The 21,718-nt window shown below is 52.6% G+C and overlaps 9 protein-coding genes and 1 non-coding gene across 10 annotated transcripts; 3 read left to right on the top strand and 7 right to left on the bottom strand.

Moving 5' to 3' along the window:
* Nucleotides 1–1,285: 1,285 nt before the first annotated feature.
* On the top strand, nucleotides 1,286–1,787 carry J4E78_009775 (uncharacterized protein; the record flags this gene model as incomplete). The annotated part of the gene is made up of 2 exons (XM_049370362.1): nucleotides 1,286–1,646; nucleotides 1,699–1,787. 2 exons carry the CDS (start codon nucleotides 1,286–1,288, stop codon nucleotides 1,785–1,787), a joined length of 450 nt encoding a protein of 149 aa, XP_049217912.1.
* A 1,055-nt stretch (nucleotides 1,788–2,842) lies between these two features.
* On the top strand, nucleotides 2,843–3,715 carry RPS1 (ribosomal 40S subunit protein S1B; the record flags this gene model as incomplete). Its single annotated transcript, XM_049370361.1, has 3 exons — nucleotides 2,843–2,964; nucleotides 3,022–3,523; nucleotides 3,572–3,715. The coding sequence occupies 3 exons, from the start codon at nucleotides 2,843–2,845 to the stop codon at nucleotides 3,713–3,715; spliced, it is 768 nt and encodes a 255-aa protein (XP_049217911.1).
* Nucleotides 3,716–4,646: 931 nt separating this feature from the next.
* On the bottom strand, nucleotides 4,647–4,767 carry J4E78_009773. Its single transcript has one exon. It is a non-coding gene; the product is annotated as a tRNA-Thr (tRNA).
* A 1,082-nt stretch (nucleotides 4,768–5,849) lies between these two features.
* Nucleotides 5,850–7,877, bottom strand: J4E78_009772 (uncharacterized protein; the record flags this gene model as incomplete). The annotated part of the gene is made up of 5 exons (XM_049370360.1): nucleotides 5,850–7,464; nucleotides 7,510–7,519; nucleotides 7,566–7,630; nucleotides 7,759–7,782; nucleotides 7,846–7,877. 5 exons carry the CDS (start codon nucleotides 7,875–7,877, stop codon nucleotides 5,850–5,852), a joined length of 1,746 nt encoding a protein of 581 aa, XP_049217910.1.
* Nucleotides 7,878–8,590: 713 nt separating this feature from the next.
* On the top strand, nucleotides 8,591–9,407 carry J4E78_009771 (uncharacterized protein; the record flags this gene model as incomplete). Its single annotated transcript, XM_049370359.1, has 4 exons — nucleotides 8,591–8,773; nucleotides 8,834–8,907; nucleotides 9,003–9,184; nucleotides 9,271–9,407. 4 exons carry the CDS (start codon nucleotides 8,591–8,593, stop codon nucleotides 9,405–9,407), a joined length of 576 nt encoding a protein of 191 aa, XP_049217909.1.
* A 183-nt stretch (nucleotides 9,408–9,590) lies between these two features.
* On the bottom strand, nucleotides 9,591–10,196 carry J4E78_009770 (uncharacterized protein; the record flags this gene model as incomplete). The annotated part of the gene is made up of 2 exons (XM_049370358.1): nucleotides 9,591–9,938; nucleotides 10,011–10,196. 2 exons carry the CDS (start codon nucleotides 10,194–10,196, stop codon nucleotides 9,591–9,593), a joined length of 534 nt encoding a protein of 177 aa, XP_049217908.1.
* Nucleotides 10,197–11,166: 970 nt separating this feature from the next.
* J4E78_009769 (uncharacterized protein) lies at nucleotides 11,167–12,545 on the bottom strand (the record flags this gene model as incomplete). The annotated part of the gene is made up of 4 exons (XM_049370357.1): nucleotides 11,167–11,217; nucleotides 11,269–11,582; nucleotides 11,633–12,343; nucleotides 12,431–12,545. 4 exons carry the CDS (start codon nucleotides 12,543–12,545, stop codon nucleotides 11,167–11,169), a joined length of 1,191 nt encoding a protein of 396 aa, XP_049217907.1.
* Nucleotides 12,546–13,627: 1,082 nt separating this feature from the next.
* J4E78_009768 (uncharacterized protein) lies at nucleotides 13,628–15,405 on the bottom strand (the record flags this gene model as incomplete). Its single annotated transcript, XM_049370356.1, has 4 exons — nucleotides 13,628–14,051; nucleotides 14,106–14,484; nucleotides 14,534–15,252; nucleotides 15,308–15,405. 4 exons carry the CDS (start codon nucleotides 15,403–15,405, stop codon nucleotides 13,628–13,630), a joined length of 1,620 nt encoding a protein of 539 aa, XP_049217906.1.
* Nucleotides 15,406–16,287: 882 nt separating this feature from the next.
* On the bottom strand, nucleotides 16,288–17,421 carry J4E78_009767 (uncharacterized protein; the record flags this gene model as incomplete). Its single annotated transcript, XM_049370355.1, has 1 exon — nucleotides 16,288–17,421. One exon carries the CDS (start codon nucleotides 17,419–17,421, stop codon nucleotides 16,288–16,290), a length of 1,134 nt encoding a protein of 377 aa, XP_049217905.1.
* A 1,586-nt stretch (nucleotides 17,422–19,007) lies between these two features.
* J4E78_009766 (uncharacterized protein) lies at nucleotides 19,008–20,633 on the bottom strand (the record flags this gene model as incomplete). The annotated part of the gene is made up of 2 exons (XM_049370354.1): nucleotides 19,008–20,282; nucleotides 20,379–20,633. 2 exons carry the CDS (start codon nucleotides 20,631–20,633, stop codon nucleotides 19,008–19,010), a joined length of 1,530 nt encoding a protein of 509 aa, XP_049217904.1.
* Between the last annotated feature and the right edge of the window lie 1,085 nt (nucleotides 20,634–21,718).

The following is a 21,718-nucleotide window of genomic DNA, read 5'->3' as shown; positions in this document are numbered from 1 at the left end:
GGCTTTTGGTCATCGCAAGCGGTGATTGATGACCTGCATCGTAGCAGTCTCTAAGCGATAGAATGCCGAGTACGTGGCTTCCCCTCAACCGCGATGCCACGGAAAGACACTATTAACGTGACATGCGAAATCGAAACACGCGATCGGTAGTTATGAAAGGCTATGTAATAGCGACCAGTGTCAAAAGTGTTGGTCTTCTCGCGTGTCTTTATGCTCCAACCGGATCGCACGAAAGTAGGGGAAGGATGCCCTTGCAAGTACGACGTTCTCGACTTTCGATAACAAGGGATGTCATCCGCATTGCATGACACGGCAGAAATAGAAACCCTCAGCTGAGACAATGTCGTCACCGACAAAGTGGCCGATATGAATGAGGCTCGTTGCAGTCCGGTACCTGTCTCGTCGCACAAACCGCACGGTGGTCTGCAGCGACGTCTGGACTCGATAACAGATTAGGCTGTGGATAAGCATACGTGTGCCCCTCTCGAACGTTCCTGATACACAACAAGGAAGGCTCGCCGGGAACTGGGCGGAGAACAGGGCAGCGCTGGCTGTGTCATCACCGCGCAGCCATGACGGATGTTCATTGGGAGTGCGGCTTGCATCCGCCGATGCCATGGTTTGAGGATGCGACGGCGCCGCTATGGCTGTGCACCCGCTCTTCCGGCGAGGCCTGGGATCGAGGAGCGCGATGCCAATCAGGAACGGCCGACGCGAATGACCTGCCACACCGCAAGCGCATCCAAGGCGAAATCGACCTTTCCGATTTGGCTCGCGAGGTACGCTGCCATTGTCGACTAGATCGCGACAAAGTGTTTCATGATTGTCATCCGCATCGTCGGCGGTGGCCAACTCACACCTGCAGCAGCTCGCAGCAGACTACCAGACTAGAGAAATGGAGGTGAGGTGGTCTTGTGTGCATCAGGGGCGAGTCAGGGCGAGTCAAAGCGTGACAGCACACCTCCCTTGCAAGCAGACTAATTCAGAACGTCCACGTTTTCTGGCGGTACCCACTTCGGCATGCATAACTAGCCCGAAAGGCCAGCGATGTCGAGTGGGGAGCTCCGGGCTGCTGATGCACCTGGCGTCGACCAGGGTGCCTGGAACGAGCAGAGGCGTCACTATACATACATGCATTCGGTAGTATGGGGTGAATAGCGTCTAGGCGATTTGGACGCCATTATACATACTACCCGTTCCCGCCCTCCGTCATTCTTCAATTCCATACCGCAGTAATTCTCCGACTTTAACACTCGCTCTCTGTCGATCGACGCACATCTTCGCCATGTCTAGCCATCCACGATACTACTTCTCGCTGCCTACTGAGGCGCCTGCACGATCTCGCTCAGCAAGCCGGCGGCCACCTCTAACACCATCAACGGTTTCTTCGCCATGCCTCACCACACTTGTGCCTGTAACCTCTCGACGGGACTCTGGAACGTCAACATCCGGTAGCCCGACCAAGGCCTCCATTCTCCTAGCCAAGGTTGCTTCATCGCCTACTACACCTCGAGGCGAGACGCCACCTGGAAGCCCGATGCTCACTCCACGATCGAGGCTGCAGTCGGAACCGGCCTACACTTCTGAGAGGCCTTCCATGTCAAGAACCGAGAGTGACCGCTACGTCCGCCAATACAGGCAGCAGGGTAAGCACTGAGCATGTCAGATTGAAGTAGCATGAGACTAACATTCTTCCAGATGGCTACATCAGCTTTCCTGACTTTGAGAAGTTCTGCCAGAACCAGAACCCATATGGTCAGCAAGACCGATCTGACGTCAAGACATGATTGGACATGCATCAGTCTTTGATGTCATGCAACAAAGACGTCTCTATCAACAACACCAGCCATACCACCGCTACACCTACCAGACTCATGTTCTCTTCTATGAGCAACTGTACAGTAATCTGTATCAAGTCGCCGCAGGCTGATAGTCTCCAATCTGGAAACTGCGGCTGTTGGAAGGCATTCACATAGCCGTCGCAACGTCTCTTCTGTCACGGGGAACAGGAATGGGTATGGGTCGGACCAACGGATCTACGTTACGACAATGATGTGTCGAGATGTAAAGAGGAGGGAGGAAATTGTTACAGGATGTATATCCATATTCTTCGTGATGCTGGACGCAGTAACTCGTCTGCGATGATGATCGCATTGATGACGTTTGCTGACGGTGGCTGGAGAAGACGCGAAGATGTAACTGGAATTTGGATGGGGGTGCTAGCGTGTGCGATGGGTAGTTAGTCCGTCCGCCACAGCTGAATGAACTGCGTAGATAGAACCGCAGCAATGTAACATATGTACATTACTCAACAGCGCAAAATGTTGGTGTGTGAACAAAGTGATGCAGGTGATGTTGGTTCGCAGACGTACCAAGGTAGAGACGCGAGACTGGAGTTGCGTGGTCATGGAGTCGCTTCAACACCATCTTCTACCCAAACTATTGCCACGATCATATCATATCAGGCGCATGTCGCAGTTGCCGCGCCTTCCTGCTATTATACAGCCATTATGGTGCAGCAAAGGCAGGTATCGCATGCGCCACAGATGGCGACTCGAGAGATTCCAAAGTGCAGCATCACCGCTGCTATGTTGCCCGCAATGCATCCGACCGCGATCAGCATACCCTACTTCTGTATCCATTCACTGCTGATCTTCCCGTGATGTGCACTTGAGCGTTGTTGCTGCTGAGCGCCGCACTCGATTTTGGGCTTGGCACACGTGATGCGCGGCGCTACTGGGCTCGCTTAAGCGATTTCGAACACCACCAATTTGCGAGTTCTCAGTCTCCGACATCGACAGCGACAACCACCCTTCCACGACCGACAACAAGACTCGCAATCATGGCTGTCGGCAAGAACAAGCGTCTTTCAAAGGGAAAGAAGGGTCTCAAGAAGAAGACCGACACCTTCGCGAAGAAGGACTGGTACAACATCAAGGCGCCAGGAACTTTCGCCGTCCGAGAGTAAGAATTCCCGCTGCTCCACACGGGGACTCTATGCTTACTCTTCGCTCTCTGCAGTGTCGGAAAGACCCTCGTCAACCGCACCACCGGTCTCAAGAACGCCAACGACGCTCTGAAGGGCCGGATATTCGAGGTCTCGCTCGCCGATCTCCAGAAGGATGAGGACCACGCTTTCCGCAAGGTCAAGCTCCGCGTCGACGAGGTCCAGGGCAAGAACTGCCTGACCAACTTCCACGGTCTCGACTTCACCTCCGACAAGCTCCGCTCCCTCGTCCGCAAGTGGCAAACCCTCATCGAGGCCAACGTCGTTGTCAAGACCACCGACGACTACCTCCTCCGCCTCTTCTGCATCGCCTTCACCAAGCGCCGACCGAACCAGGTCAAGAAGACCACATACGCCCAGTCGTCCCAGATCAGGGCCATCCGCAAGAAGATGGTTGAGATCATGGCCCGCGACGCCAGCTCGTGCACCCTCGCCCAGCTCACCCAGAAGCTCATCCCCGAGGTCATCGGTCGCGAGATCGAGAAGGCCACCCAGGGCATCTACCCCCTCCAGAACGTATGTGGTTGCATGGACAATGGAGGATGACAGGCTAACATGGCACAGGTCCACGTCCGAAAGGTCAAGCTCCTCAAGGCGCCCAAGTTCGACCTTGGTGCCCTCCTCGGTCTCCACGGCGAGTCAAGCCAGGACGACTCTGGCCAGAAGGTTGAGCGCGAGTTCAAGGAGACCGTCCTTGAAGAGGTATAAGGTCTTGTTGGATAGGCAAGGGGTTCTTGGGTCTTTTCAACTTACCGCGGCATGATATCGGCATTCCAAAGGTGTTTGTGTTTACAATGAAAGATAAACATGCCCTTGATGCGATCCCGCGGCAGTGATGGCGTGCATGGGGTACGATCCGCATCTGGTGTTAACAGGTCATGCGGGAAAAGTATCATGGAAATGACATTGATGAGTTCCAATTCAGTACTGCAATGATGTGACTGGGCATTGTTGTGATGAAATGATGTCAGGCGAGATTGTCGAGGATAGAGGGGATCTTATGACGATGGTGTTCATGTCGATGGTGCGTGCGCTGTTGCCCTCTTGGAATTGGGTATTGCTAGGCAAGGGCCGTCGTGAAGGTAGCGAGTCCAAGTGGACATACGTTGTGAGTAGTACAAGCATGTAGCAGTAGGTCGATTAGTGCGATTGTAAGGTTGGAAAGAGCGACCAGAAGTGACTTTCGCCCAACAATAGCCTGTGCCCGACACTTTCGTTTGAGTACACGATCGAAACCCTGCTGTTGGCATGAGCAAAAAGGTATGTAGCTTCAAGTGGACATGTTCGTGCGCAATGCAAGTGTATTGGTATAGGACAGTAGTGTTGTGGGAGTGCAGGGGTATCTAGAAAGAGCAACGTAGAAGGGGTTTTCGTGCGACTATAATCTGCACACACTTAACTTTTCTTTAAGTATACGATCGCAACCCTGCTGTCGGGATAATTAAAAAGAGATGTGGCTACAAGTGGGCATGTTCACGCGCAGTGCGAGTGGGTGGTGTTGTGGGAAGGGCATACGCCTAGGTCAGGAAAGATGCGGCTTTCGCACGCTGTGTGCGCACACACTTTTACAGCTACTTCTACGCGCTCTTCGCATGCATTCTAGCCCAGAAAAAAAATCTTTTTGCTAAAAAGAGGTAGTTGCCTTCCGCCAGAATTGAACTGACGACCTCGTCATCACGTGACGTCCCTTTCGGGACTAGCTCGATCCAAGTCGGATCTAGCGTTACTAGTGACGCGCTCTACCACTGAGCTAGGAAGGCTGTGAGCACTTGCTTTGATGAAAAAAAGTGAAACTAAGTAGTCTATATAGACAAGTGAAAGTGAAAGCCGGGTACAGCGGTTCGCAGTTGACTAGACTGGATATTCCATCTGTGTGGGGCGGGGCCTCACACGTCACACGAAATAAGCGAGGTCGGACGACCATTCGCCGACGAGTCCCTGCACGTCCGACAATCATGCACAACAGCATCCGACTAACCACAACCTCCGATGTCCCCCCTAACCATCTCACAACCCCCATTCCATAAACTTCGATCTGCAACCCAAACTCTGATAAACAGTGTCACGCCGAAGCGGACCTTTCCGAACCTCAATTCTGCGTTGTGCAAAACACCAATGCCAATGCGACAATCAATACAAATGACCTACATACGACGCAAAATCGAAGCGTCTCGACTTCCAAGGCCGCGCTGATCGTTATGAGATGATGTGGCCTTGCGCGGTCGTGTATTTCGCGTAGTTTGCGCGGAAGCGGGTAAGAGGACAAGTTTGTGGTTGCTGATTCAGGTTTCGACGTTGGTTCAGTCGTAGAAATGTGCCTTCACCGCTACTTTGACGAGAGGTGGGGAGACGTCAGCCAGCGTTACTTCGCGACAGCGGACGCGTGCAGGTACGAGAGTATGGGCATCGGGATCGATCGTGGGTAGCTGGGTTAGGGAGGGTGGAGAGGTTGGGGAGGGATGTGGAGTAGTGGGTGGAGATGTTGGGTTGGGCTGGGGTGAGAGTGTCAGACTACTCTAGGTGGATTGCATAGGCGCTGCATGGGTGGGATAGAGTGGTTCTCATCGTCGATGGTGATCGTGTTTTGTGGTTGCTACCTGGATGCTTGCTTGCTTACTTGTCGGCTCTGACTGTACGCACTTCACGGTCCGATACATGTCGTTGTTGTCTGACCGGCCCGTGCCACGGTCAATACTTACGGGCATATACTATCGCGGCTCCGCAAAGCCTTCCATACCGTAGACTTCTCTGGATACCGATGTGTGTATTACGCGGCTAGTATCTACACCCCGATGCTGGTCATGCACGCACGTTGGCTCCGGTGAGAGCCCCAGTATCAACGCTAACCAATCCTCCGCACAACCTTGCTAGCAGGCAACCCTTCCCTTCTCCGTATCCTGACCCGGATGTCTCCCTTGGGAACCTTTATTCCCGCTCCATCAACCGCTTTGGGAAGCACCCACTTGGCGTCCTTCCGCTTGGCATCTTCTTTCTCCCTGCTCGCTTCCTCTTTAGCGGCTTTTTGCTCTGCAGTAGGCGCCTCGGCACCGAATGACGCTTCGTTGCCTGCTTCTTGGATGTGATCGAAGAAGCTCTTCTTTGGCGCAGGTGAAATTTCCCAGAGTTGGGTGATGCCGGACACGATGGAAATGATGAGGTTGGTTTTGTAGGATTGCGAGATATCGGTGGCCGAAACGATGGATGATGACGCTGGGGTATCCACGAAACGGTCGGGCTTGAAGGTTCGTGGTGAGATGTGATGTGTTGGTGATGAGTTTACGAGAGATCGAGAGAGGCCCACGTCGACGTACGAGCCTGCTTCTAGCTCCCATTGCTCCGTGTCATCCTTCAGATGAAGTGACTTTTGGACTTTATATGTGCTGATAGAGCAGTTGTATAGTCGCCGAGCTTCGTTGATGCATGAGCGAAGATAAGGTAGCGAGGTCGGTGTGAGCACTTCCTTCACTGACCCGTAGCGTATCTCTGGCGGTGCTGGGAAGGATGGATGTATCGATGGAGGTTGTATGGCTTGAGCCCAGGTTTTGGATTCTGCTTTGATCCTCTCAAGAGGCGAATCTTGTGGAGCCTTCGCACCTTCCGCCTTGGATGACGAGTAGATGTGTACGACCGTCCAGAATACGATTGGCATGACCTCTGAGTAAACATCGTGAACTACGTGAAGCCCGATCGAAGCTCGTAGTTCCGCTGGAAGTTCATGCTTGGTGAAGAGCTCGTTCAGCTTCATGAGCGGTGTAACTACATCGGCGTCGGTATCTTCTTCTCCGCTCACGCTCTCATCGTCGTCTGGTACCCTCCTCACTGGTGGATTCGACAAGTCTTCGAATTGCTTTGCAAAGTTCCTAAGCAATCTCTTTCGTGCTAGAGCTGCTCCCGGTAAGCCCTGGATAGGTGCTAGTCGCGGCAACCCAAGCGCGAGAGCCCAAAATCGTTCGTTGCAGCTCGCCAGATCGGTGGCAAGGAGTTGATAGGACTCTGCAAACTGTGCTCCGACAATCGGGGGTAGAATAGCATTGCAGCAGAACTCATTGAGGAGTGTGAAGAGATCGCATTCGGCTTCCGAGGTTCCGTCCGTAAGTTCCACGTTTGAGACGCGCTCCCACTGCATTTGATCGACAATCGATGAGTTGAATGTGACGAGGTCTGGAAGCGATTCGGTCAAGATGCGCAGCGATGCTTTAATCAAGTTGTCTCTGGCTGCTTCGTCGTATAGTTCCGCTTTGACAACCTGGTTGATCTCATTTTGAAGCTCGAGATGATGACTTTCCATGACTTTCGGTAGGCTGAAGGCGTTTCGGAGGATAGCTGGTTGGTTGTTGTCTGTCAGCTCCAGGTTGTTCCAGTTGTTGTAGAGCTGGTCAAGTAGGGGTTCCGATAATAAGACGTTGTGTTTGGTTCCAGCAGCTTTGTACGCCACTATGCTTGCGGTTGCAGAGTCGCTGTCTTCGGTCAGATAAGTCCACGTACGCTACGAGCACACTTACCGAATGCTGGCTAACCACTCCTCGCCTCCAAATGCGATGCTCGAGAGGTGGCGTACCCCGGGTATCCAGTATGGCAGCGATTGTACCCGTCTCTTCCCATCTTGACTTTTGATCACTGTTCCTGGACTTGAAAGTAACCTAGTCGGTAGCAACACAAAGACTGCAGAAATTGCAAATGCAGGTAACAGATCGAACCAGGAAAAGTCTTCGGGTATAGAGTTCTGCAAAGTTTGACCGAGTCCAAAGTACCAGGCTAGAGCGAGTATGAACGGGCTGAATAGTGTGGTGTAGCATAACGGCAGAAACAACGTCCTTATAACGCTGTTCGAGGCATACACGCTCAGGAACAGAGTCCTGAGGGAACCCATACTGGCGGTGACGAGACCAACAGTCCAGGGCCGTGCTCGGCGATGACTCTACCCCGAATGACGAAAACGGAAAATGTCCAGAGTCCGGTGAGGTCGTGCGGACAACTGCAGAGGGAGTGTCGGGCGCGGTGAAGTCGTGAATAAGAATCGAATGATGTCCCCAGCCTCACCCCATGAGGCTCTTGCTCGGCGAGCTCAGGGCTTTGAAGTCGCAAACAGTCGATAAAGACGGCGATAACCGTTTTGAGGGACTCGGGAACCTTGCAGGGTGTGATTTGATGCGGCTGAACGTGATGTTCTGTAGGCCACGGTAACATTCAATGCAGGCACTAGACCGTTGATCCCTGCTTAGCTCGCTTATTGAAGGACCCCTCAGCCCTATCACGATGCCGTTAGACAGAGATTTTGCAACATCGCGGTGTAAGACGAGTGCTTAGTTATCAGCACTGACAATGTACGTTGCTCAGCCCTCTAGCTGGTCTGAAGTGTGGCATTGCACGCCCTTTGTCGGCCGAGACGATACCGCTCTTTCCATCAGCGCCCTTTCCATTTGCAAAATGACTAATTTTGCTCTAGTCATTCAATCCTGCATTGGACTTCAATAGGTATATACAAGACTTTATGTATAGTTGCGAGATAAGTCTTAGCTGACAAAGTCTGCTAAAGTTTATCAAACTCAAGCCTTCTCAATCTCCACTTTCAAAATCACAAAGATGGCATCCTCCCGCATCCCCACCACCCTAAACTTCATAACGGGCAACAAAAACAAGCTCGCTGAAGTCCAAGCCATCCTATCCGGTGTCATCGAGCTCCGCAACCAAAATGTCGACTTGGTCGAAATCCAAGGCACAGTTGAGGAAGTCACAAAAGACAAAGCACGGAGAGCAGCCGAGGCCGTAAGTCGTGATGCCAAAGAGAAAGTCTTCTGCAAGTACTGACGATGTGATTGATGATAGGTACAAGGCCCCGTTCTAGTAGAAGACACATGTCTCTGCTTCAAAGCCATGAATGACCTGCCTGGCCCTTACATGTACGCCCATATCTTCCCTTATCTCATGTCACCTAATCTTTCCCATCTTCTTTCTCTCCTCCAAAATTCATCCGTCTAACCTCCCCCACCCTTAGCAAATGGTTCATGCTCTCCCTCGGCGCTCACAACCTACACAAAATGCTCTCAGGCTTCGACGACAAATCCGCCCAAGCCGTATGCACATTCGGGTACTGCGAAGGCCCCGGCCACGAAGCCATCCTCTTCCAAGGCCGTACCGACGGGAAGTTGGTGGAAAGTCGGGGATCTACCGTCTTCGGTAAGTCAGCAAATCGCGCCTTTACCTTCAAGTGTGTTGGAGGGTTGTGTAATGGAGATAGGAAGAGGCTAATAGTGTGTACATAGGTTGGGACTCATGCTTTGAGTACGAAGGTCAGACATACGCTGAAATGGACAAAAGCGAGAAGAACAAGATTAGCCATCGAGCGAAGGCGCTGGATAAGTTAAAGGAATGGTTGGCGAGTCAGAAGACTGATGCGTAGAGCTCAACAATCATTATTGTGCTCATATTTCTTCATGGAGAGTGTCGGGTGGTGCATGAAGCCACCACACCCACCATCATCATCCCAGAAATGCCGTATTGGTATCATAACACATAGCTTATCACACATATCCCACCCATCCGTCCATTCTCAGTCCCCACCCACCAATCTTCCGCCCAATCCCTACTCCTCCCGCCTATCCCTCCTCCACTGCTCAACCCACCGCTCCACCCTCTCCAGATTCCCCTCCACATCCTCATTACTCTCGCTCTTGAGTTCCACCACAATCTCCTCCTTATAGCTCTCCCTCGCCTCATCAAGCAACACCTGCATAATCTCACTATCCATATTCTCCTCCAGCTTCTTCCCCTTGTAGCCGCGCGCGGTAAGGCGGTCATATAGTAACGTCGAGTCGCAGCGCAGCACGATGACGAGGTCGATCCAGCGCTCGGGGAAGAGGTCGCACGCGTGCCAGTCGAGGATGTAGCCGCCTTTGTCGGCGAGGGAGAGGGATTCTAGGTGGTCGAGCAGCTAAAGGGGTGGGGTTAGTGGTGTGGGTGATAGAGTTTGGGTGGGATGGGGGTGGCCAGTGGCTATGCGTACCTTGTCTTCGTCTACAATCCAACTTCCTGTTTCTTCATCTTTGCCCTCGTGGTAGCCTTCGTCTTTTACTATTTGGTTCACCGAGATGTGCTGGAATCCTGTTGCTTGCGCTAATTGCTCCGCGTGTGTCGTCTTTCCTACTCCAGGTGTGCCCGTAATAACGATGTTGGGGTTTTGGCGCGCCATGGTGTTGTGGAGGCTCGTTGCAGAGTCGGTCGCGTGGAGGAATCGCGTAGGATGTCGTGGGTTGCGCGGGCGGCGATGTATAGGATAGTCGAGTATATTCAATTCTCAGGTACCGGATACGCTTGCGCGGTAGTCGGAGAGGGGTTTGACGTGTGAGAGAGGTATAGTGTGGTGTAGCGTTCAAGCGCTCTGGCGCGTCCGATGATGTCGCATTCCAGAATTATTTTTCGACGCCCGAACTTCACCCGGCACAACCCCCACCACCCCGCACTACGCATCTTGACATGGACCCCCAAGGCAAGCACACGCACGACATCTCAGGTATGACGCTGGGTGCAAGGATATGTAGACAAGCAAAGCATATACGTCAGCTCTTGAAAGCGAGACGTAGTAGGCTACATGTCAAGGTGAGGCGACCGTTATCGCATAATCCTACCGAGGTTGAGCATCACCTCTAAATCATACAGGTCACGCTGGCTACTACCCAAAAGTGAGGCTTCAAACTTTTCTTTCATTGACCCGTGACATGCGCTCAAGACTATTTACGCCGTCTAAAAAACCTCGTAAACATGACATGCCTGACCCAAGGAAACATGCTGCAAAACCCCACCTAGACAACGCCTTAGATGCTAGTGATCGTTGGTGGCAAGAATCCAGTAACCTATTCGAGCAAATGTCTGGAGGGGCGGGAAGAAGTGGTGGGGGGAGGGGGAGAACTGAGTAGTTCTTAAGATATCTAGTCCAGAGAGAGCTCCAACCAACCATTGCCGAACGAACACCCCTGAACTCTTTTGATGCAGTATTACGCCGAGTAAGAAATCGTGAAGTGAAATATCGGACGCAGAGAGTCGTTTAAAAGACATCTCAGTGTGATGGAAGGCGACTGGGAGGCTAGCCTGGACCGAACATGCCGCTCAAAACGACTGGGGATATTGTGATCTGGGGAATGCAAGAGTTTTTGGTGCAGCATTTAGCTCTGCTTGCACTCAGCAGCCTCCTGCTTTGGTTTTGTGCCATCGTTCTGATACTGCGTTAGATGGCTGTGTTCTGTAGAGTGACTTGGACTGCTTACCTCGTCGTCTGACTCCTCCTCCTCGTCGCGGTCATCGCTGAGCTCGTCCTCGTCCTCATCGTCCTCGTCTTCAAACTCGCCCTCGTCGAAGTCCTCAATGTTCTCGTACTGAAGAGCCTCGCCGGTGAACCAGTCAATGGCGCGGGGGATGAGCTTCTCCTTGATGTCCTCACCGAGCTGGTAGTCGAGTTCGAGACGCTCCTCAATATCGGAGGTGGCGTCGTCGTCGTCTTGTGGGGGCTTGGGTGGGTCGAAGAAGTTGAAGAACGACTCTGTAGGCACGGTCTTCTTAACGACGCGGGTCTGCTTGGTGTCTGAGAAAGTTAGTTGCTAGTCAAATACCGACAGATGTCAAGATGCTCACTCTTGTTCCTCTGCTTCTTGCTCTCGATGCGGACGGTCAGATCCTTGCCGGCCTTCCAGTCGACCTTATCACCCTCGGCGTGGTCGTAGATGAAGTCGCCGCCGTAGCCGTTTTCCTCCTGGTAGAAGTAGGTCTTGGTGATGGTCTTGTTGGTGAAGAACTCGTTCTCCTCGAATTCGAAGATGAGGCGGAAACCGGGGCGGTCGAGGTACTCCATGCGGATGTCGGTCAGGTGCTTCAGAGCAGCCTCGTCGCGGTCTGTGATCATCTCGGCGAGCGAGATCTGGTTCTTCATGGCGCTGAGCCAGAACTCTGGGATACCCTTGACGTCCTTGCCCTCGTCCTTGTTGAGCTCAGCCTCGGGCTGGTCCTCATCCTCGTCGTCCTCGTCTACCTGCTCGCCGACCTTGACGCGGTCTTCTGAGGGCTCCTCGGCGCCGTTGACGATCTTGGCACGGGTCTGGTATAGCGGTGTGAACTTGGCGAAGTACTTCTTCTCGAGCTGCAGGACCTCCTCTTGGAACTCGGCCTCGAGCTTGGAGTGCTCCTTCTGGACGCCCTTGAGGCCGGCAACACGGCGGCGGACCGAGGCAGGCAGCGACTCAATGTAGCCGCTGGAGCGGCCGACGAGCGAGCCGAGCTTGTTCTGCATCATGGCGACGAGGGCGGGGTTGGCAGCGAAGAGACCGGCGGCAGTGCGCTCTAGTTCCTCTGCGAAAAAGCGAGTTAGCGGTCAAGGCCTTGACGAGAATACAAGGCGGGGTTGGAGGGGCAGGAGCGTGGCAGAGTGCGACGTACCTTCCTTGATGCTGCTGACGCCGGGCTGCTGGGCGCGCGACGATATGGGCGCGGCATTGGCGGGTGTGTTCTGGGGGGTGCTGGCAGGGCGCACGTTAGAATGTGGCACGTCCATGTTGGGGGTGTGTGATGGTGGTGTTTGGGCGAGGCCAAAATTGTGTGGCGGAGGGGAGGGAAGCGACTTACGGGGCGGAGATGGAGTCCATCTTCTTATTGCGGATCGGCTCAGACATCTTGGCAAATGAGTGATGTCGGACTGCGAGTGGCGAGTTGGGGTGCAAAAGGTGGATGTTGTGGGTGAGCCGCAGAATTGTTCGGCGGGCTGAGCGAGAAGAACAGGCGCTGGGCAAGGCAAGGTCGCCCCTCTACGGCACTAGTCACGCCTAGTGCGAATTCCAACCGGACACTGCGAGACGGCAACAAACAAAGCCTCTGCGACCACACAAGACTATCGACGCTGCCGTGGGCGAGGAGAGATGCAGTGCGCGAGGGAGAGGCGGGCGGCATGTCTATTTGTACCTTGACCGTCTTTTGGGCAGAGGCGTGGCACGTGTGCCCTGCCTTGCATCTCTCCGACACTGTAGACGGGCGATTCAAGTTTATCTGGCGGCGATACCTCACTTGCTTGTGCGCGCAGTAGTCTACCACGTCGACTGCCCTGCACCATGGCCACGGCCGACCTTGCCCGCCGGTACTGGGAGAGGGGACATGGGGACATGGGGAGCGCATATTTTTCATTGCATTGGTTGACGAGCCTTTTCCTCCGACCTGCCCAAAGCCGGCCGGAAAATGCCCCGATTGAACTATCGCGGTCGTGGGCGACTGCAGCGCACACCGTACTTACACTGTAGGTGCTGTATACCGCCACGGCCGCCCTGGAGCGAATACGATCTCTACACACGTCCGATCAGCGTCAGCTTCGATTAGTAGCCACACCTGCCTTCTAGAACAAAGCGGGTCTCTGGAAAATCCTTAGCAAACCCTTAGCAAAATCTCTCTGGCTCCATCGCGCTTGCCTAAACTCAAAAGCGGAAAGCGCCCCTGGGCAACCACGGATGGCAGCATGTTGGGGGTGGATGTCACCAAGAGTCATGTTCTCTACTGGCGACTAGCGGCCTGTGCAAGCACACTATTTCCGGCAGTTGCAATCGTGAAGCAAGAAATGAACCTTTTGACATGGACATGGCAATGATGCTTCTACAGTCTTCCCTGTATCCTCCCCAACCTCCTCGTAGCCACAACGGCCATACACGCCGAACAAGCCCCAATGAACAGACAAACCGCAATCGCATTCGGGCCATCCGTCTTGTGGTGTTCCTCTGGCGGCGCCTCGCTCAGCTCCGGGCTTTTCCCGGGCTCCAGGATGGAAAACACTACCCACGAGATCCCTGTGCCCATGAACTGAGGCAGCGTGGTATACAGGTTCATGATGCCGAGGTATTGCCCTGAGCTTGCTCCGCCGCTGGAGGAAGGCGCGCTGCCCTTTTCGAGGTTGGATTGCGCTTCGGGAAGGTCGATGGAAGTGCGCTTTGGGTGGGCGGAGTGCGAGGTGGAGGTATTGAGGCGGTTGATTTCTACGCCGAGGAAGGCGAAAGGAGCCCAGCAGGCGACGGACCATGATCTGTGTTGTGTTAATCCAGGCTTCATGCGTGATGTAATGATGGTGGTGACTTACACGCCACAGCAAGCAATGATGATGGTTGCGTGCCTCAAACTTCTCACAAAAGGTGCCATGACCATGCTTCCTGCAAAGATACAATGCGCAGTTGTCCACGCGGTAAGCAGGCTTGGTTTGTATTTCGCCAGTCCTGTTAACTGCTTAGGTGGGCGGGAGAAGCCAGGACCTTTTTCGTCTTCTTCTGGGCTCTGCACGAAGAAAGGCAGGAGAACAGACATTACAAATGTAATGATGGAAAAGGCGATGAGGGCCATGGAACCAATGCGGCCGACCTTGCCTGTGAGGTCACCAGCAGCTTTGACTTCCGCTGGGGCGTCGTATCGTAGGTATACTTCACCAACCCACGTGGTGCTGTAGAAGAGGAAAGGAAACCAGCCTAGCCACTGTCAGTTCTTGATCACAAAAACAATATAATAATGACATACCAATCCAAGCCCAGAACTGGACTGTGCAGATAGCCTGGATACTTCTAGGCAGATTCAAAGCAGTATGCACGATGGTACCGAGAACTTGCTTGAGATCCAGCTCCTTGCCCTCCTCCGCCCCATCATTAATGAGCACCCTCTCCGTAACAGCCCAGCTCGTTGTCCCAATCGCCAAGCAGAGCGTCAACGCCGCAACACCCGTCAACTGCTTGAACTGTGTATCTCCCAACATAGGTCCAAACACATTCTTCAGATCAATCGCTCCTGCCCCGTACCCAATCAGACTTCCGACCGCCACCATCCTACTCGCCCAACTACTGCCCATTTGCTGTTTCGCAATTGGCAGCGTATCGACGACCAGGCCTCTGCAACTCCCCTGCACGGCATTGATAGCGAAATCAATACCGTATATACTAAACACCGCCACGTATATCGTTGCGCTCTTAGCCGCAGCCTCATCTTTTATAAAGTACCGAACCACCTCTTTCGTCCAGCCCAGCAGCAACAAGAACATGGCCACCAGGATCGTACCAAAGAACATGAACGGTCTCCGGCGGCCCCAGCGAGAGGTAGATCGATCCGCGACGACACCGACGATAGGCTGCATTATAAGGCCTGAGAGCGGACCGGCGACCCACACGAGGGATATCTTCGATTTCGTAAGCCCGAGTTCGAGGAGGTAGGGTGTGCAGTATGTCATTTCGACATTCCACGTGAACCTGCATGGTGCTTAGTACAGGGCGCAGGCAGAACTCATGGGAAGCGGGGAGTTACTGCAGGCCGATGAGCGAGGCTGTGAGCAACGCCATGCGTATGCTCTCAGTCGAGCCCTTGACTGAGGGTGTGCCCTGCCATTGCGCAACAGACGGCATCTTCCCCTAGGACTATCCTCGTCCTTGTACCGTGGCAGCAACGTGGACGCAGTCGCGTGCGCTGCTCTCGGGGGTCTTCGCGTAGTTAGGGAAACGTGGAAGGGCGCATTGGGTAGCCGGATCGTGTGGTAGGATTTCGTATTACGTTCGCGATATGCAGGGACTCGGTCGGGCCAGGTATCGATTAGAGAAACGCGCTTAATGCATCCACGTATGAGATGACAAGAAGGTGGGAAAAGCAATAAGAGAAGTTCCAAGGGAGTGAATGGAAGTTGGTATTTGTCTCGTGTCTAGGAGTCTAGTCTGAAGAGGGGAGGGCAAGGCGTGCAAAGGAGGAGAGACGTCGTCAGCTCCATGGCTTGGCCGTGTCGCTTGTCGAGATGATTACGGATGTCGGGATCGTGGAAAGGGCCAAACGGCCGCTGGATGGAGCTAGACTGTTAGACCGAGCGGGCCGTGTGGCGCACCCCCGAACGTCTGGTTCGGCGCAGTTAGGACCGATGGCCGTGGAGCTGTTGCTCGTACTTCGCATGTTGGCATCTTCATGTACATTTGCTCGCTGTAACGGTGTCTTCATTCAGTGTATCCGGCATGTGCGTCATAATGATGATTACTGGGAGCAGGGTCCTTCCAAGCTAGCTCCTCTCACGGCGCAACAATATCCAAGGTTTCGGCAACATACTGATTGACTTTTCTATGACATGCATTGCAAGAAATCAAGGAACAAACTCGTAACCCAAAGGAGATCTAGAACAAAAGGAAACAAAGAAAACCACCGCTTCCTGCAACACTCAAACCTAAGATCAAAACACAGATGGAAAGCCCGCCTGCTCACTCTTCCAAGAGTATCTATCTCGCATCTCTTATCCGCTAGTAGTCGTCTCAAATGCGCAGCCTCGACAGTTCCGGCGTTGAGTCGTCTTCCAAAGTTCCTGAGCTGTTTTCCATCCAATTCTGGCCCTCGTCCCTGTCCAGTGGAAGCTGTCTGACGATGACAGGCGACCGACCGTTCTTACGCTCCGCGAGTACTGCCTGCACGATTTCGTACTTCGCCGTAATGTATTCGTCCATGGTCCACTTCAAATCTTCGGACAAGTCACTGACTCTGTTCGCAATCTTCACACCAGCAAGTTGCTGTGGTCGCGGACGCATGTCGAGCTGGTGCTGGAAGTAGCCCCACCCGTGGGTATTTGACTGCTCGATGATGTAGATGTTGTTCGTATTTTCGATCATGGGCTCGAAGTCTTGTAGCAGCCAGACAGAACCAGGCTTGCCATCGTCATCTATGACAACGACCATGACCCAATCTGTCTCTTCCCAATGAATCTCCTGCAGATCTTTCCCTTCGGGTAGCTTGCCATCGTCGGACCAATGCTTTGCGTCGACTGCTTGCACCTTCCCGATCGTAAAGCAAGCAAATCCGGTATGACCGTTGCCTTGTACCATGCTGTGGGTACTGGAGGAACTGAACCGCGATTCTTCTGAAGAATTATCCTGCTGCCTTGCCGAGCGCTGCCGAGCCGGATCCGTGTACGAGATCCTCGTTCCAGCTGGCAGATCGATCGCGATGAATCCTTCGCTGGCGAATTCACGTGGGTCGTCCCAGTTGACTTTTTCTTCATCAGGTCCGAGTATCAACATACACGGACTAACGGCATAACGATAACCATGATGGGTTCCAATCGGGATACAAGGGTAGAAGTATGAGCTCAGGCGTTTGTAAAGCTTTCCGAGAGATCGGTCGTCCACGTAGTCGGTCTTCGCGAGAGTATCGATGTAATCCTTGGCCGTTCCGCCTTCAGGTACTGTCCGGCTCTTTTTGTCCACAGCGTGTACCCAATCCCAGAACTTCTCTTGCTCCACCGCACTTGGTAGTGCAGCTTCGAGGATCTGGCCCTCGTTCTCGAATTTGTCGTCAGGATCTTTTGAGGAAGTGTCGCCATCGCCTTTGGATCGGAGCTTCTCTCTTTTCGCGAACATCCTCTCTCGGATGGACTTGTAGTTCGGCTTATCCATGACGACTAATACAGATTGTTGAGTAAGCGAAGTTGCGGTTGTATCGATAGTTCGTACCAGGTCGGATTTCGAGGTGAAGTCAACGAAGAAATGTGGACGAGTGGTTTCAGGATTTGCGTGCGCACTTAATAAGTACCTAGATATTTGGATGAGTCACCGCGTTTGTGCGGCAATTACAGGCGCCACGCCCGCGTGCTCTCACCTTTCAAGGTTGGGCCAAGCAAGCCCTGTAGACAATCCACTTGGCTCGCGCGTGAGCGCGAAATCCATACCAGCCAGCTAAAGAAAACTGAGCTTTTGCGCATCAATCGCTTAAGTTTGGCTTTTGGAATCTTGTTGAGTACGGGGAATGGCAAAGGGCCCCAAGGTTGCGTTCAGCTACCACGGTTTGTGCTACCTAGGTACCTTAGGCACCGTCCAATCAAAGTGCGTTTGTTGGATACCCCCGCAAGCGCGCAGACAACAGATCATGAAAACATCGGAAAGTTTAACTTCACAGCAATCGTCAAGTGCTCAGCTTGCGTCAGCCCGCCACTTGCGGTGTGCGTATGCGGACCAGATTCTTCCATCCCGACGTCACGTTGATCGCTGTTGTTGGATTCATGAGCATTTTTTTACTTTTCTACGGACATGCTATCAAAACGACGAATGTTACAGTCGTGAGTATCATACCAAATGCATTGAACATGTGTCGTGCGGATGGAGGAGTATTTGCCAAACTCATTACGAACTGCGTTGATTCTACCAACCCTCACAGCGGCACGAACCCATATGAAGCGATCAACAACGTAGCCCTTGAAACTTTATAGATTATGAAGAATGATGGCACCTTTAAATAGATTGGATGTATGCAGAGGGCATGATAAACCCGGTATTCACGATCGTGGTATATGCCAAGAGATGACCGACTGGATGAAATCAAAATAAATACATATATACGACCTACATATCTTGCGGTAGAGTGATGATGTTCAGTCGTTGAAGTCAACACATCCAAGTCGAAGACTTACTCAAGATTGCATATGCACAGGTGGTTGGACCACCATTGGCACTTAAGAGAGAACATCATAATATCACATCATAGTAAGGAAGCACTTTAAAGAATGGTATTTTTTTGGGTTTTTTGGTTGTGGCTATGGGAGGCAAACGTAGAATGAGAGAAGGGGATTTCTAATAGGTGGACGAACGCCACATGAGATGGACACTAGACAGGGTGGAGGCGTGAAAGGAAAAGGAGACAAGGGGCAGGGAAAAGGGCAGGGAAAAGGGCAGGGAAAAGGGCAGGGAAAAGGGCAGGGGAAAGGGTAGGGAAAGGACGGTGGAGCCAGGAGGATGCGCAAGTAGGAAATAACGCGAAAAGTAAGACAAAGAAGCGACAAGGAGAACACACGAGTAATAAACATCGTGAGAAGAAAGACGAAGAGACGAGAAAGAGAGCTCGACAGTGATCAAGCGACCACAGGAGGGAAGCAGCACCGTTCTTCGCCGCAGGGTAGGCAATGCCGGTTTTGATGGAGGAGTTGCATGTCGATGCCGGAGTGATGTGGTGTCGCGAAAGTCGTACCAACCGCACTCATCTCTTGGAACTAAAAAAGGTGGGTGCTCTTCTTTTTCTTGAGAGACTTTCCTTTCAGCTCGGCCACTCTGGGAGATTGGGGTCGGTTGGCGTCGTTCTGTGCATCATCGAAGGCGAAGCACTGACAGGCTGCAAGTGCCTCGGCGCACTGATGAAACCATGGGCAATGCCTGCCCCAGTCGTATTTCTTCAAGTGATCGATAGTCGGCTCGTAGTCTGTAGATGGTGTCATGTGTGTGCTCAGTACTGTGTACTGGTAGTTGCATTGGCAACGATAACAGCATTGGACTGGCTGCATGAAACTGTTGATCGCTAGGCCCTGGCAGCGAATCCGAGCCACGTACCTCTGATGGGTTGAGTCGTTCGTCAATTGGCCGATGACGACTTTTCGAGCAGACAGGTTCTGCTCGAATAGTTGATCCTTAGTTAGGTCTGTCGTGTCGCCAAGCAGTCGTTGTTCATGTTCTTTCTGCGCGTCATTGGCCGCCTTCACCTTCGCAACGAAGTCGCTACCAAGACCTTGCTCTCTGACAGCCTTGTAAAACTTGTCAGCCCAAGGAAACCAGACCGTTGTTCCTCCTGTAAGCGGCGTGGTGCCTCCAACAATCCACTTTGTGATTGGCTGCGCGGGATTTGGCCGGATGTACTCGTGCGTGCAAATGAAGAACATCGCAGGCTCGGCAGCATGGGGATCGTTGTACTTGCGCGCGAAGTCGGTAGTCCAGTGACGTGTCTCGGTAGGTGCGCCGCCGTCAGGTTCTTGCTTTATGAAACGCCCCAAGTGGATGTTGAGAGCGCGCTGAACGTCGTTTCCGGTCTTCCAGTTGGCCATTATTGTCCAGCTGATTGGAGACGGAGGACCTCCGAACTCATGATTGAGAGCGAGTTCGATCAACAACTCCTGATTTGAACGGGTCGGCATGCCTCTCCTCTTGGATAAAACATCCATTCGGTCCAAACGCCAACCCGACTTCTTCTCCGGCTGTTTGAGCAGTCTGTGATGACGATCGATTTCAAAGTAGGCGGCATCACACGTCCTGAGGGCTGATCTTATCGCGTCTCCCCAAGTGAACGCTTCGTCACCTCCATCATTCTCGAAGTAATCGAAGTATGCGCCCTGGTTGGCCATGATCTTTTCCTGTCGATCTTTGCGGAAGTCCTCGTCCTTTGAGAACTTGTCGGTTGGCTTCTTCTGTTTCTCCTCATCGGGTGGTAGGGGGCTCTCAACTGGGGATTCATCGTCTCGGGCTTGTTGCGGCATTTGCCAACATGCCTTTCTAAACTTCTGCAATAAAGTTAGCCTTTAGCCGCACCAAACCGTTGAGTAACAGTCATAGAGAGGTGTTTAGTAACATATCTTATCCAAGAGATCAGGATCAACTTTGATGATGTGTTTTCGAATCTCTTCCAGAGGTTCGTAGCAAACCAAATGGAGCTGCACCAGATTAGACATCAGAAACTGCTTTGCTACTAATGTCTCCTTGTCAGGCCAGTACTCTGGCTTCATCTGCGATGTAGTCCATCTGACTTGGTCTGCGATGGCGGCAGCGGCTTGGATGGTTTTCTTATGCCGATCCTCCAGCTTGTGTCCGCGGACGTTGCGATCGAGCTCTTGTGCAAATCCCCACCCAGTCATATCGGCGTAGTCCGTAGGACGTCGGCCTGGAGATTTGATTGGTAAATTTGGATCAGTCATGGCTTAAGCTGTCAAGGAAGGCAGAAGTTTCGAATGTACTGGAAGGACTGATACCTGCCCAGGTGGAATCGTAGTGATGAGAGAAGCTATCTGTTCGTTCCTATACCTATAAGTACTTGAGATCGTGCTTGCTCCCAAAGGTCATGTAGCCATCTGTATGTCATTGGCAATAGTCACTAAGTACGCAGACGGATCGTTTGGTGGATACGGTAGCTTTCTAGCAAACTACCAAAGAAAACCTGAATTCGCGATGGGGAAGAGGTTTGAACAATCGTTGCACTGCTCGATGATTCTCGAATACCCCTTACCTTCCAGCAAAGCCGCAAGACAACAGCGCGGAGGTCTTCACCGAGATCCTGCTTATCAAGCCGTCTCCGAATCTGTCTACGTATCCCTCAAACGTACTCACGTTTCTCCGTATCTTGCAAGATTTCTCGCATCGTAAGAAGCTACACGAAGGACAATACGGAGGTTTTGGCAGCGGAGTGTAGAAGCAACCTTCAGCAGCTCTACTGCTGCATACTGTGAAACAAGGGTGTTGAGGAAATACACCTGCATTGCGATTATGTACTGTGTCACTCAACCGCATTGTGCCTGCATTTCGGCACCACGCCAACCAAGGAAAAAACTGAACACCCTGGAGTCTACATTGCTGTTGGATCACCTACTTGGTAGATTTTTGTCTTAATGTAGTCCTCAGGCCTGTTCAGGTTTTTCCTTGTATGAGGCGGCACCAGCAACGTTCACCGAAGCAAATCCGTCAGCAGCTCAACCACCGTGTGCCTGAAAGTGTTAAAGTCGGTCCTCTCAATCACCTCGACACATCAACAACCGCACACACAGCCACACATAACACACGCATCCAATAAAGTTAAAAAAGATATATCATTCGCGCAAAAGAACCCCAGCATTAAATACCCAACATCATCATGCGTCATACGCGCCCACCGAATCCTCCCCAACGAAGAGTAAGTAAGTAAGTAATTCCGAAGCAAACAACCCCTCCCCTCCCTTTCCATCCCACG

The sequence above is a fragment of the Alternaria triticimaculans genome, assembly GCF_023758025.1.
Source record: "Alternaria triticimaculans strain BMP 0046 chromosome Unknown scaffold_23, whole genome shotgun sequence".
NCBI classification, from domain to species: Eukaryota; Fungi; Ascomycota; class Dothideomycetes; order Pleosporales; family Pleosporaceae; genus Alternaria; species Alternaria triticimaculans.
This window is presented reverse-complemented; position numbering and strand designations above follow the sequence as displayed.